The 19,849-nt window shown below is 40.1% G+C and overlaps 1 protein-coding gene across 14 annotated transcripts in view; it reads right to left on the bottom strand.

Annotated features, from left to right (window-relative positions):
• The window catches only part of COBL (cordon-bleu WH2 repeat protein), a 187,648-nt gene that overhangs the window by 46,064 nt on the left and 121,735 nt on the right, over positions 1-19,849 (bottom strand). For 8 of the 14 annotated variants that reach the window (XM_078377592.1, XM_073003890.2, XM_020806211.3 and 5 more), the window contains 2 exons: positions 10,330-10,450; positions 7,285-7,455 (listed from right to left, as the gene is read on the bottom strand). In XM_078377592.1, the coding sequence (XP_078233718.1) occupies positions 7,285-7,455; positions 10,330-10,450 (292 nt within the window). The remainder of the gene's footprint in view (positions 1-7,284; positions 7,456-10,329; positions 10,451-19,849) is intronic. The other 6 variants (XM_078377595.1, XM_078377593.1, XM_078377596.1 and 3 more) reach the window with 1 other exon arrangement.

Consider the following 19,849-nt stretch of genomic DNA (forward strand, 5'->3'; position numbering starts at 1 on the left):
AAGGTAGCAAGAGTATGAAAAGTAGAAAAAAGACAAAAACTGACTGTAATTTAAATGTGCTTTGTATACAGGTTTCTGTTACATCAGACAGACTTTACTAGCAAGTAGGTGTGTATAGTATTAAAATAGCACGATGCAATTTTATACATGTTTACTCTGATGTAAGAACCACTGAATTCAATGAAGCAGCTGTCACTTAACTTACTTCTGAATGAAGAGGTATAGGATTGCACTGTGAATTGCTTTTTTAATAACTTATGGGAAAGTTAACCAAGGAAAAGCAACTCATATTTTAGCTTCTGTTAAGGCACATTCAATTGCTACTTCACTGAGACAGAAACAAAAACAGGAGTAGAGAATGTAATAGAAAAGTTTACCATATGAACAATAAGGGGAAAATGATATATTATTCAGAAAAAACTATATTTTCAACAAAACATTGTACGTATGAAAAAATAATTATTATGTGCCTCTAACTACATACTAGCTTCAAAGTGGCAGGCAAATAGTGTATCTGAGTTAGCGTTATATTGAGCAAGTTCCAGCATTTCTTTGCATCCTTGGACAGAATGAATCTGAAAGATGTGATTGAAAGCACTCCCTATTTGATAAATGAAGATGTGTATGTTCAGAAGGAGAGAGAGAGAGAGAAAAAGAGAAAGATTTCACTCAAACAAGATAATTTTTTTTCCACAAATGGACCAGGAAAATGAAACATAAAGAAAATTAAGGTAGGAGAGGCAACAGGTTTCAGAGGTATGGAGACCATAAGAAGAGGCAAGCTGTGTCAGATGGGCTTGGAACGTGAAGGGAATGATGCACAACAATAAACTGTTGGAGAGAGAAAAAAACAAATAGCACATTTAAAACAGAGAACATTATTTTAAGCTACTATTGTATACTCTGGAAGTAATTTGCAGATGAACTGGAAGTAAGTCCCACTGACAATTCTAAGCAAGCATATACAGGGTTGAACTGCACATGAATATATTTATTTTTGCTTGTGGCTGGTAGGACAAACTTAACTGATTTTTTTGTTAAAAAAATCATGTGTAACAAGGCACAAGGATGGCCAATTTTTATATTCTCAGTAGCCACACTATTCTGTAAACTCCTCTGTCATCAAATCCAACCCCTCTGCAAAAGCAGGAAACCCAGCAATAAAACATCTCCGATAGATAGGCATCAAACCGCTATTTAAAAACCTCCAGTGAAGGAGAATTCATTTCTTTCTGGACAGGAAAAGAAATTCAAGGAGCTATTTCAGCCTACAACTGGGAGTGGAACTTTCCTATATTTGAGGGAAGCTCACTTTTAGCAGCAGTGGGGTGGCTATTTTCTGATCTATGCCAGAAAACACCATATATATTAAATGATTTTTTACAGATGGCAATGGTAGGGCTCTTCTCTTCTCAGCCCAGCCACTAAGTTGAGCCCACCCTTGAATGTCTTGGGTGCAGTGATATTGCAAGTCATTGTCATGAAAGATGACGGAGGCCACTTTGGTTGCGGTCATTTTTCCTACACCACAACAGGACAACAGTGCTCCCAAAAACATTTTAGAAGGGAACAAAATGGAAGCCAGGAGGTCCTCTGCTACCTCTACCTGTGGTGGCAGCAAAAAATAAATAAATAAATAACATAACATTTTGGATTTTAATTTTTTTAAAAAAAAGAAAAAAGAGTTAGTGATCGAAGGAATGACCCTTCCAAACTAATATAATAAACCCACCAATTTTAGCACTATACTATAGTTCTGTGTTACTTGGTTGCTCTTCAGAGGCTCCCCAGGATGTTTATCAGTAAAGATAAAGGTAAAGGTTCCCCTTGACAATTTTTGTCCAGTCGTGTTCGACTCTAGGGGGCGGTGCTCATCCCTGTTTCCAAGCCATAGAGCCAGCGTTTGTCCGAAGACAATCTTCCATGGTCACATGGCCAGTGCGACTTAGACACAGAATGCTGTTACCTTCCCACCGAGGTGGTCCCTATTGATCTACTTGCATTTGCATGCTTTCGAACCGCTAGGTTGGCGGGAGCTGGGACAAGCGACGGGAGCTCACTCCATCGCGTGGATTCAATCTTACGACTGCTGGTCTTCTGACCCTGCAGCACAGGCTTCTGCGGTTTAGCCCGCAGCACCACCACGTCCCCATGTTTATCAGTATGTAGGGTCAAATCGTCCTGAAAAGACAATACCCTAACCCATCTACTATCTCCTACAACATGCAGCTACAATGAATAACATCTACAAACAAGTCAAGGGTATCCATTCCCAGCCCTTTTTTTCTTTTCTTTTCTTTCTTTTTTTGCCACAGTCAAAAACACAGTATGAAAGAAATGCCATTTTTCTCAAAAATAAGGCAGGGTCATATATCAATTTGTGCTCCAAAAACACATTAAGGCTTATTTCCAGGGGATGTTGTTTTTTTTTAAAAAAATGTACAACAATCTACATTTATTCAAATACAGTCATGTTTCATCTTCTTCTGGTCGCTTTACAATGGTGGAGGGCGGAGTTTCACTTAACTGGGGCTTATTTTGGGGGCAGGGCTTATATTACAAGCATCCTGAAAAATCATACTAGGGCTTATTTTCAGGATAGGTCTTATTTTTGGGGAAACAGGGTATAGATCAAATCAGGAGTGTTTAAGTCACATAACAAATCTCATAAGGTGGTATGTGAAGAACTGTATCCAGTTTGTGCCCCCCTTCAAATCTGCCAGCCCCAGCCCCAACGTGCACATATGACCCCCATTGAGAATGGCTGGTCTAAGGCAAGGATGGGGGAAAAATTAAATATAAGTCTATTAGTAGATCTCTGAGTAAAATACAAGCATTCTGATTCCAAACTGTTTAACAGCAGCAACAAAATAGGAACCTCATCTCCAAATTATACCGCTGAAGAAAATTTAGAGTAAGCTAAACAAATATAAGGAACAAGTGATACCTTTTATCACTTTAACTTTTATTAAGAATCTAAAACAAAAACAAAAACCAGAAAACAAAAAAGAAACAGTGAACTTTTGTGATAAGTCATCTTCTTCAATGCTGTGTATCAAGTTGTGAGTAGTTCCAAATTCTATGCTTCTATAATGTCCCAGATTCACATGGCTGGTGATTTTGAAGCCAGGTTTGCTTCTTAGATGGACTCTTCTAGCTTTCAGAGTTTCAGAAAGGCAGAGAAGGTGAAATGAGGGGCAGATTGTCTGACTGTCCGCTGTTTTGGGAGATGGGCCATAAATTCCAAACCACTAGCTGAGGAGGAGCTTGAAAACAACTTGCATACTGCATTATCTCCATCTAAGAAGCAAACCTGACTTCAGCATCATCAGTTATGTGAATTTGGGACATTAATAGCAGCATATAAGTTGGAACTACTCACAAGAACTTGATGCACAGCCTTGAAGAAGATTTATCATCCAAAGCTCACTATTCCTTTTTTGTTTTCTGTTTTTTTTTTTGTTTATATTATTAACAGTCAATTAAGGTATTGTATTGTTATTGTTTCCATGACCATGTGCCCCTTTCCTGATTTTTCCTTTAGAGTAAGCTGGAATTGATTTATGTGCAGCAGGATTCTCTATTCAACTCTCAAAACAAATTCCTGGGGCTAGAATTTTTTAATTCCAAATAGGAGCTAGTTGGCGAGCCTCATGGCGCAATGGTTAAACCGCTGTACTGCAGCCAAAACTGTGCTCACGACCTGGGGTTCAAATCCCAGGTAGACGACTCAAGGTTGACTCAGCCTTCTATCCTTCCGAGGTCGGTAAAATGAGTACCCACTCGCTGGGGGGGGGGCAATGTGTAGCCTCAATAATTAACTTGGAAACCGCCCAGAGAGTGCTTGAAGCACTATGGGGCGGTATATAAGCAGCACGCTTTGCTTTTTGCTTTTTGATGGATCTCATGGGACTCGTGAAAAACAAACTAGATCTATAAGTCCTGTTTGCCCGTGCCTTGTATAGAAACACTTTTGGTTCATTCAGGGTGACAGAATTCCTGAATAGTGCCCACAGGGAAAATTCCCAGAATGGAATGCCCTGTAGAAACAGATTTTGTATGACCCCTTTCTAAAGCCGCTGGGCGAGACCAAGAGCAGGTTTCAGCTAATGTCATATTTGGAAGATATCCCAGACACCACAGAATCTCATCCTGAGTGGAACTGCAGTGGCCAATTGTAAATAAGACCATACTTTAAATTATCCACAGTGGAATAATGTACTGTTATTCATAGTCAGCCTGCAACCCTATGCCTGCTAATCTAATCCCACTTAATTTGATGTAACCTCTAAATAGACATGCACAGCACTGCATTACTGGGCTACATCCTAAACATACTTTTAAAACTAAGTTAAATCCTGTGGGAGTTACTTCCAACAAATCTGTTTTCAAGTGAAATTTAAATTACTAAACTTTCTGCGAAGAACACATGCAAGCAATCATTGCTTTAAGGCATCCATCTGAAAGTTAAATTAAAGTCAGAGTAGTAGGAGAAAATCTTATTAGTATACTAAAGAAGAAAATCTCATGCATGAATTAGTAATGTTGGCTCTCCACAAAATATATGTATCTGTCATTAAAGCAGATTCCTCCAGGCTGGTGCCCTCCAGATGTTCTGGACTTCCAATTCCTCTTATTCTCGGCCCACAAACTTGTTTATAAGGAGAACTGAAACACTGCTGTCTTTTTACAAAAATATTTAACTGATCATACTGTATATGTACAGAAGTCTATATGTGAAAAACCTAAGACAAACGATTCAGAATAGCTAGATTACACGAGTTAAGTAACAAGTCACGAAACTGAGGTGTCTTAAGTTTAGGACAGTATAGTGTCAATGAATTGCAGCAAAGTTTCCTGCCACCCTGCTCCTTTTCCATGAGAAACCCAGGCACACAAATTCAGAATATAGGTACCTCCTGACAAATCTAGCTCTTCATAGAGCTCAATGAAAATGATGTATAGAATACTGAATGGGAGAGAGACTGTTCAGTCATATTCTGAAGTCGTATATCCTGCCTATATTCTGAAGTGGAAAAGCTCAGACATTTCCCCCTAGGTGAGGATCAACTTTTTGTAGCTGAGGATCAGACACAAAAGAACTCTGTTTGGAAAGTTCACCCATGCCAGGTGTCTCACAGAAACAATTCATAGATGTTAATTAAGAGTGGGGAGAAAAAAAGGATCATTCTATTCCAACAATTTCTACTAAGGTTCTTTTCAAAGGTTGTCCTAAGCAGGACTCCTTTTGATTTTGAAACATCAGCAATAATTTTAATTGTTGATACAGACTAAAAATTAAAAGGAAAAGATCAGCAGTTCTCATATATTTGAGAAGGAGAACATATCAGAGGAATTTTGTCAGTACAGTGGTGCCTCACTTAACAAGCACTTCGTTTAACAATGAATTCGCTTAGCAATGACTTTTTCGGAGCGTTTTTGCGCTCCATTTAACAGTGGTCCCTATGGGCGATTTTCGCTTAGCGATGTTGGGACCATGCTTCGCATAACGATTAAATTTATGGGTCCCCTGTTTTGCTTAATGATGGTTTAAACAGCCTCATGTTTGCTGTTTTTTAAATGTTATAAAGTTAAAGTTAACTGTTTAAAATGTTTGAAATCATAAAGTGCACTTAATAAACCCTTTGTTAACCAAATTTGACTTTGTTCTGACTCTTTTTTAATTTGTTGTTGATTTTTTTCCCCATTGAGATGCATTGAATAGGTTTCAATGCATTTCAATTGGGGAACTGTGTTTCGCTTAGCGATGTTTCCTATGGCGATTTTCGCTTAAGGACGGCAATTCGTTCCTATTGGAACGGATTATCCAGTTTTCAATGTATTTCAAAGGGAAACTGCATTTCGCTTAGCAATGTTTTCACTTAGCGACAAATTTTTTGGAACCAATTAAAATCGTTAAGCGAGGCACCACTGTACTTAGAACCCAGCTCCTGAGATATTTTACAATATTACTTGCTAAGAAGAAATCACCTGCAACTCACACCATGAGAAAAAGGGAGTAGCATCTTATTCACTATAGTGTGAATAGCATCAATACTGTGATTATATTTGCGAAGGCTTTCACTGCCGGGATCTAATGGTTGTTGTGGGTTTTTCGGGCTCTATGGCCATGTTCTGAAGGTTGTTCTTCCTAACGTTTCGCCAGTCTCTGTGGCCGGCATCTTCAGAGGACAGGTTGCTGTCCTCTGAAGATGCCAGCCACAGAGACTGGCGAAACGTTAGGAAGAACAACCTTCAGAACACGGCCAAAGAACCCGAAAAACCCACAACAACCAATACTGTGATTATTTGAATACATCAAATTCTACATACTATCCATGTATGTCTCCCAGAAGCATGAACTGTTTATTAGATCATTTCTCTCTCAGTTTGTATCCAGACATGCCCTTGATCTTGCCATCCAACCCTGAAGGTTTCCTGCTTCCAGCAGTGGCAAGCAGTTGCAATGCCTACATTTTCTTTTGGCTTGGGTGAAAATCAAAGCTTAGGAAGTTGTTTTTTAAAAGAACTTCCTGCATGACTCGTTAATTCTTGGCAGCCAAGTTGCCACGGCTGTTACAATTCCTTCAGTCATGCAAGCAGTTCAGTGGCTCCCAAAAATTTTCGACCTGCAGTTCCCTTGACTGATTGGCCACTGGCCACGATTTGCCCAATATGATATTTTGGGTGAGGGGGGAGAAGGGAGGGGAGAAGCCGGACCTGAGTAGTACTTTTGCTACTACTTTTGCAACTCCTGGCTGGATTGGGGGGTGCCCAGGGGTGCCACAGCACACAGTTTGGGAACCACTGAAGTAGTCCATTGCATACCTAGAGTAGGCCCAATTTACATAGGTGCTGATTCACCAAATCCCCACTAATTCAATGGGCCTACTCTAGTTGTGACTTATTATTGGATTTCAGCCAATTAAAAAATATTTTAGATTTAATTTGAACTAACATGCTGTAATAATCTACATGGGAAATGGCCTTCAAAGTTCAGGAAAAGGGAGAAAAAGATGAAGTTAAAAACCAAATAATGAACACTATTATTTTAAACATTCAAATACAAAAAAACCCCACTTGGCAATCATTATCTTTTCACAGCAATAATTACTGTTAGTAAAGAGTTGACATAGTTGCATTCAACATATTAGTCAAGTTATTATAACACATTGCACATTTATAGAGGATAAAAAGTGGAAAGGAAACTGTGTACAACTGGAAAGAGAACAGAGGAAAGCCTGGAAAGTGAAGAAAAGGAAATATACAATTATTAAAACGTACGTTTAGGTACCAGCTTGGTTGGGTCTGTAACATCTCTTTCACTGTACTGTACAGTTGGGTCCATAGCATCTCTGTCAGGAGGAGGGTATGGTGGGGGTGGGGGTATCATTAATTGGGGTGGACCACGTGTATTGCCTCTAGGAGGCTTTTGTGGCACATGTCGTCCATTACCTATAGGGGGAATCAATTGGAATTCACTAGTTACTTTTATCATCAAATCAAATATCTCCTGTTTAGTTGTTTTGTAAAGGAACAATAGTTACCATTTCCAAATCATTATCCACAGGTTTTTGTTTTGTTTTGTTTTGGAAAAGGATTATTCCAAAGAAAAACCAATTTGCAGGTTTCAATATATTTATCAAGAAAAGTGAAACTCCAAATATATATATATCATAAGGAATTGCCTGTTCCCACATAATTGCTTACCTAGAAAATCACACTTAGTGGTCAGAATCCTACTGTGGTATTACACCAACATAAGTGTATTAGCATAAATTACTGTACTGAATTGCTGTTAAATTATTAAGTAGCTGTTCACATTCTTAATCACAAGGGCTGGTAATGCAACTGGTAACCTTTTTTTTTCCTCCAAGCATAAACTGAGTTGCATAGAGCTCAGTGACAAATTACCACTAGTTAACAAGTTATTTGTATTCTTCCTTGGATGCCAAGTCATGTGACTGGAATATGACAAGGAAGTGGCAGCTCATTAACTAGCAGCAATTTGTTGCTATGATTTTTTTACACCATTTCAACTATGCTATTGTAACTAGCTACTGTAACTAAGAGGATTTTAACCATTAGCTTCTAGAGGTATATGCAGTCTTTCTTTCTTTCTTTCTTTCTTTCTTTCTTTCTTTCTTTCTTTATTTATTTATTTATTTATTTATTTATTTATTTATTTATTTATTTATTTAGATTTGTGACCACGGAAGATTGTCTTAGGACAAAACGCTGGCTCTATGGCTTGGAAACGGGGATGAGCACCATCCCCTAGAGCCGGACACAACTGGAGAAAAATTGTCAAGGGGAACCTTTACCTTTATAGATTAAGTGGAGACACTGTTAATGATTGGCTCAACATTATCAGTGAGCTATATTGCTAAAAAGGGATTTCTTCAAAAGATCTCCTTTTATTCTGTGGAAACCTTGGGCTAAATCCAATAGTTAGTCTCAGTATGAGTAATCAAATGTTGACTTACCAAGGTATCACTGATCCATTGGGCCTTGTTTAGTTAGAACTAACGGTTTAATTTAGTGCACAATGCTGAGGTGCCTATAGTTGAAATGGGCTCAGACAACTCTTGGACTACCCTCTCCTGGCTTGCTTGATCTATTCCTGGACTTCACTGGTTTTAACTCTGCACTATGGCTCTGCTTTGCCCACCTATTTCGCCATGTTCTTGTTGGTGTGGATCCCAGGCTGGCTTTTCACCCTGCACACAGATTATCATGGGCTATATTGTCTGTCTCTCTCTTTCTCTCTCGCCTTGGATCCAACTTTTCTTCATCCAATACTTTATTCACTAAAGTATATGATTGGTTCTCTCCCATCTAGCTTGTTCTAGATATTGACATACAATCTCCAGGAAAGAGTAAGTAACTTCCAAAGCGACCAACAATACATTGATAAATTTCCAAATTCTAAGAGGAGGGATGGGGTTTATAATATCCACAAATATTAAACAGATGAATTTCTGAAAATTGTTCTTCGTCACTGTACCATAATAACATTCTTCTTAGAGAATATAAATAAAGTGCCAATGACCCAGGCTGAATCGTAAGATAACAGACATGTGCTGCCTCTTAAATTTGTTGTTGTTTAGTTGTTTAGTCGTGTCCGACTCTTCGTGACCCCATAGACCAGAGCACGCCAGGCCCTCCTGTCTTCCACTGCCTCTCGGAGTTGGGTCAAATTCGTGTTGGTAGCTACGGTGACACTGTCCAAATGCCTCTTAAATACTACGGCATAAAACATGAGGCATTTACTGAACATAAATGGAGAAATAGATTTCTTCTAAAGTGAGGAGCATCTGTAGTGTAAGCAAATAGATATGACAGAGTGCTGACTTACTGCACTGGGTTTCCTGTAAAACATGATGCTAAAGGCAGCCGATGAAATCTTGAATGCCTCATGCAACCTTTAACACAATTTTATTTTAATACACTAAGTTAATTACTTCTATCTATGATATATGTCATAGCTTTTAGGAATCCATTAAATCATACTACTGTAGAGCTCAAACTGACCACAGTGAGATTTTCAGCTGTTCATGCTTTTTCCATTTTTGAGGGCATATAAGTTTTTGCTGCCATGAAGTGATCTGTGCATTGTGATTTCTAAACATCATATATTGATAATGCTGCCCACTATATAGAAGCATGCTATTCAATATGAGTGAGTCATTCATGAAACTAGATATTAATTTAGTATCATTGTCTGAGTTCATAAAGAAACAGAGAGCATCAGGATTATTTTTGGTCGAATTTCATTTCCCCCACTTTAAGTGAACAGGACTTCAAAGTGTTTATCTTTGGGTATAGCCTGCAAATCTACTTAGCTCAACTGTTCAAAGCTGGGGAATGGTTCAGCTAAATTAAGCATTTTGAAGTCCTACTAATTTTAATTAAATGATCAATTATAGTTGAGGCTGCTAATTCATTCAGGTATTAAGGCTGAATGAACTCAAAGGAACTTACTTTTAAGGAGACATGTATAAAATTGCTTTGTACATAGTGGGCCCTAAAATACTTAATTTCATCTGGATTACATGCTACTCTTGTGATATAGAGGGAAAGCCAAAATATTTGAAATTTAACCTACCATTTTACATATTCTAAAACTACAATAATTGGCCACTTCGGTGCAGTTATTCAATAAAATATCCCATGCTTCATTATTTCCAGACTTTCCTTTTGTTGTACTGAAAAATTTCAGGATTACATAGTTTTTTATCCATGGGGGAATACTTCAATATTACTAGCAAGGCAGCACAACACTTGCAGGTCGGTACATGCACTGAGTTCAAACTGAACTGTTCTTACCAACTGTGCTTTTCCTCTTGTCTTCTATTTCTTCTGTTCTCTCTGGCGTTATAGGAATTGGTGGAGGTGGGGCACGTCTTTTTTTCTTTTGTAAATCATTCTGTGATGAATCTTGAGACATCTGCCAAAGAGAAGGAGGATAACCATAACTGATTCAATTTTTACAAGCAATTTCTGTTTCTGAATACTTTTAAAAGCCACCAAATGTGTCTTGAAAATCTGGCAATTTTGCCTATTGGGACACGTTTTAGTAGTATACCAAGTAAAGGAAGAGAGAAGTTTTTGTCCTTAGAAGTATAAACCTTACCTCAAGCGTTCGTGGTATTTTATAACTTCCAGGATCGCCAGTTATAAGAATCAACAGGTTCAAAACTGGCTGGCAGTTTTCAGCTACAAAGGTTATTATATGCATAATATTTGGGCTGTATAACATTGAGAAGCATCTGTGGACACTTGATTGGGATTACATGTAAATGCTAGCAATCTGCACAGTGAAAACACCTATGTTGGATTCATTTTGGATTATTTTGGGCAGGTACCTCTTTCACATCTTTTGTATATTAGCCTTTTCATTAAACAAAAAGGATCAGCACTTTCAGATTCTTTTGTTTCTTTTTCCCCCAATTCATGGTTTACCTGGAACTCATTCATTGTTGCGGAGGAATTTTGGCCCACCACTTGTAAATTTGCTGGTGTGCTGTGCAACATTGTCCTGTTGCATGAACCAATTTCGACCAAGCTTTCGCTGTCAGACAGATGGCCTCACATTTGACTTTAGAATACTGCATTTTGATATATAGAAGAGTTCACGGTTGACTCAATGACTGCAAGATGCCCAGGCCCTGTGGCTGCAAAACAAGCCCAAATCATCACCCCTCCATCACCGTGCTTGACAGTTGGTATGAGGTGTTTGTGCTGATCTGCTGTTTGTTTTTTGCCAAATGTGATGCTCTGCATTATGTCCAAACATCTCAACTGTTCAAAGGACATTGTTCCAGAAGTCTTTTGGTTTGTCCAGATGCAACTTTACAATCCTAAGCCATACTGCCATGTCCTTTTTTCGAGAGAAGAATCTTTCTCTTGGTATCTTTTCCAAACCAACCAGACCTGTTCAGTCTTTTTCTAATTGTACTGTCATGAACTTTAACATTTAACATGCTAACTGAGGCCTGCGGATTCTGAGAAGTAAATCTTGGGTTTTTTGCAATTTCTCTGAGCATTGTACAGTTTGATGTTGGGGTAAATTTGCTTCACCCCTGTGAAGACTGGCAACTGTCTTGAATAATCTTCCTCACTGTAGAATGACGGACTTTAAATTGTAAATGGCCTTCTGACCCATCCCAGATGGATGGACAGCAACAATTGATTCTTTATGATCATTGCTGATGTGTCTCCTCCTTGGCAATGTGTTAACACACACCTAAATACTCCAGAACAGCAAACTGCTAAAACTTTGGCTTTTATACAGGTGGTTACTGTTACAGTAACATTGACATCACCTGTCCGTCACTGCTGAAGCTGTATGCCATCTGCCAATAGCGTGACGGAAGGTGGGACATAAGGGGTGGAGCTAGTGTATATAAGGGGAGTGAATGGTGTGAGTGCTTTAGATAGGGATTTGAGATAGGGACGAGATAGGATTATGCTAGGAAGGCTAGGGCTTGATGATATTGTGAAGTAAGAACTGTGCTATCTAGTGAGGGTCTCTGAGAGAGTGTGTGTGAGTGTTACATTATTATAGTGATTGCCTTATTATTTTTCTTCAAGTGATTTACCATTCCTTTTGTTGTACACAATAAACACAAGTTCTTTTATTTTAAAATCATACATTGGCCTGAAGTATTATTTGAGGGAATGGTTGGTGGCAGCGTGAATTAAGTGTGAGTGAGTGTGAGGTAATAGCCCCTTTGTGACGCATGAGGAGGCTGTTACAATAAAACTGGTGTCCAGCAGCAGGATACGAGTAGTCCAATAAAGCCTTGGCAAAAGTGACCAGAGCGAAGGTCTTCAGTTAGGGTCATCTGAAGTGGAGAGTGTGGGTTACCTTCTAGGGCCTGACTCAAGGGGAGCAGAGCCTAGTAGAAGCGCGCTAAAACTTCAGAGTGAAAACTGAGTTTCCTTGTCCAGCTCTGTAGAGTCCATTTTGTGAGGGAGAGTGGCCCAAGGCAAAGGCTGTGGTGGCTTGCTCAGCGTGTCCAGAGTTTAGGGAAACTCTGAGGGGACATAGCGAAGACCAAGGGCAGCAAAGCTGAGGGATCTCCATTTAAAGAGCAGAACCTAGGTCTGGGTAGAGCTGTGTTAATTTCAGAGTGGTGTCAGAGGCAAAATAATAAAGTAACCTTTGTTTGGCAAGAGGCCCAGCTTAAGGGGCAGAAGCCAAAGAAGCATAGTTACAGTTGCTAGCTGTGTGCTGGTGAAGGCTGCAACTATATATCACAGACCAATAGCACAGGAAAAAAGTGACTTTAAACAGAGGCTTGAAAATTGAGAGAAGAGCCTTTTGTGAATAAAATGCCCTTAACCCGTAGTAGAAAAACTGAACTTGAACCAAGATCTGCTGAGATGGCAGCTAGTTCAGATGAAGAGTTTAATGGGGAAGAGGAAAGATTTTCCTCAGCTCAAGAGGAAGAGTCCTCTAGAGAATATTTAACAGACCTCAGAAAATTTGAGTTAGCACAAGTACATGAATTCAGAATGAGGCAATTAGAATTGGAGAAAGAGAAAGAGAGAATGGACAGAGAGGCTGAAATAGAAAGGGAGAAGATTGCTCTGGAGAAAGAGCGTATGTCTTTTGAACTTAGGAGGCTAGAATTGTTAAATCAGAATAATAACAATAATAGAAACTCCAATTCGGAAGAAGGGCAGTTGTCAAAAGCAGATTTAAAGAAATTTCCTTCTTTTAAACAAGGAGACTGTCCAGACGCATTTTTAACTCTTTTTGAAAGAGCGTGTGCTGATTTTTCTGTCAGAGAATCAGAGAAAATGATAATTTTAGGATCTCAAATTAGTGGGTGTCTGGCTGAAGTCTATGCCGAAATGCCAATTGAAATGATAAAAAATTATTCTGAATTTAAAAAGTTGGTGTTTGCTAGGTTTGGCACAAATGCAGAACAGCTGAGGCAAAGATTCAGAACACTGTCAAAGAAACCAGATGAGTCTTACACAAAACTTGGTGCCAATTTAGCTACAGTGGGGTCTTGACTTAAGAACGGCTCGAGTTAAGAACATTTTGACTTAAGAACCGCTCTCATAGGAAAATATTGACTTGACTTAAGTACTTAGATTTGAGTTAAGAACTGAAAAAAACCACGTGGGAGGCAGGGAAAGTGCAAAATGTGAACTTTCAGTTAACTGTTGGCCAGTGAAAAGGGTGCCTGTCTGCTTCCTCACTCCTCCCAGCGTTTAGAGAGTGGATTGGGAGACAGTCTTCAGACTGCCTGGTACTGTATTGCCTGGACTGTATTTCCCCTGCCTTCCCTGAACCTTTCTTGACCTAAGAAAAAAAAGAAACAAAATATCCCCCTCTAGTGGTCGAAGGTGGAATAGCAGCTTCCCATTAGTTTCTATGGATGGAAAAGAGCAGATACGGATCAAATGGTTCTCAATGCATTCCTATGGGAAATGCAGATTTGACCTGAGAACTTTTTGATTTGAGAACCGCCTTCCAATACGGATTAAGTTCTCAAGTCAAGACCCCACTGTAAATATCTGGAAAAGTGGTTGGCGCAGGAAGGTGTGCAGACAATTCAACAATTTAAAAATATTACAGGATTGGAACAGTTCTATTCCCTTTTACATGGTGAAATTAAATACAGCGGTGCCTCATTTAACGAGTGCCCCGTTTAACGATGAATCTGCATAACGATTGATTTTTTGCGATCACAAAAGCGATCACATTACGATGTTTTAAATGGAGGGAAATCGCTTTGTGATGATTGTGGGGAAGCGCTTCCCCACGATCATCACAAAGGCCCCACCAATCAGCTGTGTTTCGAGGGGTGAAGAGAGAGAGCCCCGAAGAACAGCTGATGGGCGGGGGTTTTTTTTGTTTTTTGTTTTGCAAAGCTGGCTTCCCAGCCAGCTTCGCAAACCCCTTCAAGCTTCGGGCTGCCACTCTCTCCCCTTCCATCTCCAGCCCCGGCAACCCGGGCTGGAGATGGGTGGGGACAGAGAGGCAGACCGAAGAACAGCTGATGGGTGGCGGGGAGGGGTTTGCGAAGCTGGCTGGAAGGGGAACCGGCCGGGGGGCGGATCCAAGCGGCAGCGGTGGCAGGGGCTTGGACCCGCCACCCGGCCGGTTACCCCATCCATGGCCGGACTCCTGAGAGTCCGACCATGGAAGGGGAAGCCGGCCGGGGGGCGCATCCCGGCCGCCCTCCTCCCAACCCATCACCCCCTTCTCCGCTGCCACCACTGGGCTTTGGAAGCGGCTTCCGACACCCAGCGGCGGCAGCGATGAGGTGCAGGGTGGGTCGGGCAGAGGCGGGAGGAGGGGGAAGGCTCCGCCACCGCCGCTTGGACACGCTGGCCAGCATTTTCGTGGCCAGCGTGTCCGAGAGACCTCGGGGGAAGGCTTCACTGCAGCTCGGAAGCGCTGGCCGCGAAAATGCCGGCCAGCGCATCTGAGGGGTGGAGGAGGAGCCTTCCCCCAAGTCCTCTCAGACACGCTGGCCGGCATTTTCGCAGCCAGCGCTTCCGAGAGGCCTCGGGGGAAGGCTTCTCCACTGCCTCTCGGACGTGCTGGCCGGGTGCAGGGTGGCTACAAGCGGCGGGGGCGGGGGCGGGGGCAGGGGGGTTCCGGATGGCTTCCAGTGCTTCGCCGCTCTCAAAGGGCTTTCTCCAATGTTGGGGAGAAGCCCTTTGAGAGCTCGGAAGGCAAATGTCGGTGGTTGGCGGTGGCCTTGGGGTCCTTCCAAAGCCACCGCCGACTGCCGACATTTTCCCCCAGCTGAGCGGTGGGGCTTTGAAGCTCCTGCCTCAGCTGGGGGAAAATGCCAAAGACCCCATTTTCGGTCAGCTGGTCGGCGGTTCCAAAATGGCCGCCCCGCTGTGCTGCCTCGCTTTAGAGGCACTGAAAATGGCCGCCCCTATGGAGGAACATCGCTGAACGGTGAGTTTATCCCCCATAGGAACGCATTAAACGCATTTTCAAACCTGCTAAGGATCAAATGATTTTATTATATCCCGCTATGTAAAACCATAGAATTCACTGAGGGTGTATTTTTTTTTTTACTTGATTGTTATACTGGTATAGACTGTGTAATTATGTTCTCAACTTCCTTTTTAAGCCTTTGCATGGCTCTTAAATATAAAATGTTAAAGATACATTCATCTCAAGATGACATTGTAATATATGTGAAAATGGCCTAAAAGCCATGCAGTGAATTTTAGAATTACAGTACTGTAGAGTTGGAAGTGACCTGAAAAGTAATCTAGTCCAACAATTGGCCACTGCAGGCATATGAATAAAGGAATATAATGAGAGAAAGTACAGTATCTTATTTCAAAAGGTAAACAAATGTGTTAAGTATAATTCTGTAAAAGTGATGCTGATCAGCTAGCGATTAGGTGTTCCATGCCTCCTACCAATCTGGCTCAAACTGATGAAAAGTATGTATCCTATAGTTGTCTGGCAAACATAATGTACTTGCCTTCTCCTGTTTTCAAACAAAATAATGAGATCTATAGAAATGACAACTAGCCCTTCAACAATACTGTAGGTTGGGAATGAGCCATACTGGATAGTGTGCTGATCTGACATAAGAAGTGTTCAGTTCAAATCACTGTGCAATCATGAAGGAGTTAGTCAACACATTTTCTTTTACCCTTCTCCTCTCACAAGTTATTGTGCAAATAATAATAATAATAATAATAATAATAATAATAATAATAATAATAATAATAATAATAATAATAATAATAATAATAATAATAATAATTATTATTATTATTATTATTATTATTATTATTATTATTATTATTATTATTATTATTATTATTATTATTATTATTATTTATTGTCATTGTAAGTATATACACATACAATGAAATTCACAGACACCCAGAGACCAGACACATGCACACACATAAAATTCCCCAAACACTCCCCACCCACTAAAAGTCCCCCACTAAAAATACAAACATCTACACTACAGGCTAAGTAACACAGTCCAACTAATTATTCATTACTGGTGGTCTTTAAGCTCATTATTAATTGCAATTATAGCTCTGGGATAAAAACTATTGAGAAAACGTGTGGTCTGAGTCTTAACTGTTCTATATCTTCTGCCAGATGGTAACAGTTCAAAAAAGTTATAAGCAGGATGGGAAGAGTCTCTCAGGATGCTATGTGATTTCCTTAGACAGCGGGATGTGAAGATGTCATCCAGGGTTGGTAGCTGGAGCCCGATGATATTCTGGGCAATTTTAATGGTTCTCTGTACAGCTTTTTTGTTCGCTACAGAGCTACTCCCAAACCATGCCAGAATGCCATAGGTTAGGACACTCTCAATGGTGCTACGCTAGTATGACAGAAGTAAATGCTGAGATAAATTTAACTTGCCAAGCATTCTCAGGAAATACAGCCTCTTCTGTGCCTTCTTCATTAGCATGTTGGCATTTATAGTCCATGATAGGTCCTCTGAGATGTAAGTACCCTGAAATTTAAAACTACCAACTCTCTCCACTTCCTCACCGTTTATGTACAGTGGTAAATCTACATTTCTCTTCCTCCTAAAATCAATTATAAGTTCTTTAGTTTTTTTTTGATGTTAAGTGTGAGATGATTTTCTTTACACCAAAGTATCAACCTTTGTACTTCCTTTCTATAAGCAGACTCATTGTTCTTATTTATGAGCCCCACCACTGTCGTATCATCCGCAAATTTAATAATTGCATTGGTGTTATACAGTGGGGTGCAATCATGTGTGTACAGGGAATAGAGGAAGGGACTTAGCACACAGCCCTGGGGAGCTCCTGTACTTAGTACCAGGGTAGAAGAATGGTGAGATCCCATCCTTACTGACTGTGGCCTATCTGTCAGAAAATCCTTTATCCACATGCAGATCTCCTGAGGTAATCCCAGGTTGATCATTTTAAAAAACAACCTATTTGGTAGAATGGTATTAAAAGCAGAGCTATAATCCACAAACAACAGCCTCTCATAAGTTCCCTGATGTTCTAAGTGGCTCAATACAGTATGGAGTACAATGGACACAGCATCATCAGTAGATCTATTTTTCCTGTATGCAAATTGCCATGGGTCCAAAGAAGGTGGAAGACTAGCCTTAATGTAATCCAGCAACATTTCATAACAACAGATGTTAAAGCTACTGGTCTATAATCATTGAGAGATACCACAGCTGACTGCTTGGGGACTGGCACTATAATAGATGTCTTCAGGCAAGTGGGGACTGAACACTGCAACAAGGATAGATTGAAAATATCCGTAAAAACTCCAGCTAATTCTGCAGCACAGCCCCTAATAACTCGTCCCATGATTCCATCTGGTCCAGCTGCCTTTCGAACGTTAATATTCTGGAAAGCGCGTCTCACATCTGAAATCTGCAGTACTAGTGGTTGTCTGTCGATGGTAGATTCTAGTGATGTATTATAGACAGTAGGTGCTGGAATAATGGTTGTTCCTGTTTCCACCTCAAAACGGCTGAAAAATTGATTTAACTGCTCAGCCAAAAAATCACTGCTGCTACACAGACTGTTTTTGTTACTCTGTCCCATGATTTGTCGTAGGCCATGCCATACTCGACGAGTGTCAGAACTCTCAAGATGTTGCTCAATTTTCTGGCTGTACATAGCTTTGGCATCCCTAATGCCCCTTTTCAATTTAGCTCTGGCCTCTCTGTACTGTAGTTCATCACCAGAATGAAAAGCAGCATTTCTGGCTTTTAATAAAAGGCGCACTTCTCTATTTAGCCAAGGCTTGTTATTAGAAAACACTCGTACTTGTCTGGTGGTAGTAACAACATTGATGCAGCTTTTGATATAAAACAGTACTGCCGAGGCATAAGTATCAACATTGTCCTCCTCAAACAGTGTCCAATCAGTGCTCCTAAAGCAATCTTGAAGTTGCTCAGATGCATCCACTGGCCACACTTGTATTTCTCTAATTGATGGTCTGATTCTTTTAACAAGAGGTCTGTATGATGGAATCAAAAAAAGAAATATATGATCTGACTGTCCCAAGCTAGGCAATGGCTTCGTCTTATATCCATGCATGATGTTACTATATACCTGATCCAAGGTATTTTCCCCTCTAGTGGGACAGTCCACATACTGATAAAAGTTAGGCAGGACGGTCTTTAAATTGGCTTGATTGAAATCACCTGCTACCACCAGCACTCCATCTGGGTAGGCCTGCTGCTGTTTGCTGATAGCAGTTAACAAACAACTCAAAGCTGTGGTTGTGTTAGCATCAGGAGGTATATATACTGCTGTTATTATAACAACATTAAACTCACAAGGCAGGTAAAAGGGGCGGCATTTCACTGCCAAATACTCCAAATCAGGAGAACAGTGAATGTCCATTATTTTAACATCTGTGCTCCAATTATCCAAATATAAATAGTGTAACCACATGTTTAAAGTTTTTATCTTGGTCTCCAATTTGAGGGGCAACAGAAAAGCTCAAAAACAATTGCAACATACGTCCCTGACCTCTGGGAGTGATGGGTTGATTGAATTGGTATGCCATCACCACCACAAATCACCCAGTTTTACAGCAAGAAGGAAAGGCTCCTGTTGTTGGCATCGGCTCCTTTCTCTCCTTTTAACAGAATTAAATTGTAAGCTATTAGAGAATTTCACTTCTTAGCCAAATAGCCAAAGAAACCAAGACAGGAATTGATCTTCAAAAGGAAGGTAAGCATCATAAAAGAGTTCACTCACACACTTGGAATTAATTTGTTAAGTCTCATATAGTCACAGGACTACCCCTCTTGGGTTCATTTACGTAATATAGGCAAAAATCATATGCCAAAATTTTAAGAAGTTAATGCTTCATTCATAAACCCCTGTTCTTCATGTGTTTTGCCATAATCTTGTGCCTCTGGAGTACAATTCCCCTTCTATTCTCTCCTCAGACACTAAACAAATAACAATAACATTATGCTGACAGTCCTAGTTTAATTATTTCCGAGTGGTCAATTCATTTTGAACACTCACAGACTATGGATGCTCTGCTTTATAACATTAAAATTCATGTTATTGAGCCAGTTTAAAATGCAGTATAATGTCTTGGCTTGAATATGGTACCCTATTGTTATTACAACATGCATGCTGCCTCGATAAATTAACAGGTAAAATTGAGAAACTATGGGTGCCCACCTAACCTTAGAACAGCCTTGGCAACTCTTTTGAAAATTCTAGCTAATTAAGGCAATTAAGAGCTGCATTAAAATCGTTCCAAAGAAAGCAATGAATGTTTTGATTCAATTAGGAAACTACACTAACTGTACATCATTTTGATATAATTATAGTCAAATTTAAACCTGGCTTAGCATCT

Source organism: Pogona vitticeps, chromosome 6, assembly GCF_051106095.1.
Source record: "Pogona vitticeps strain Pit_001003342236 chromosome 6, PviZW2.1, whole genome shotgun sequence".
In the NCBI taxonomy this organism is placed as follows: Eukaryota; Metazoa; Chordata; class Lepidosauria; order Squamata; family Agamidae; genus Pogona; species Pogona vitticeps.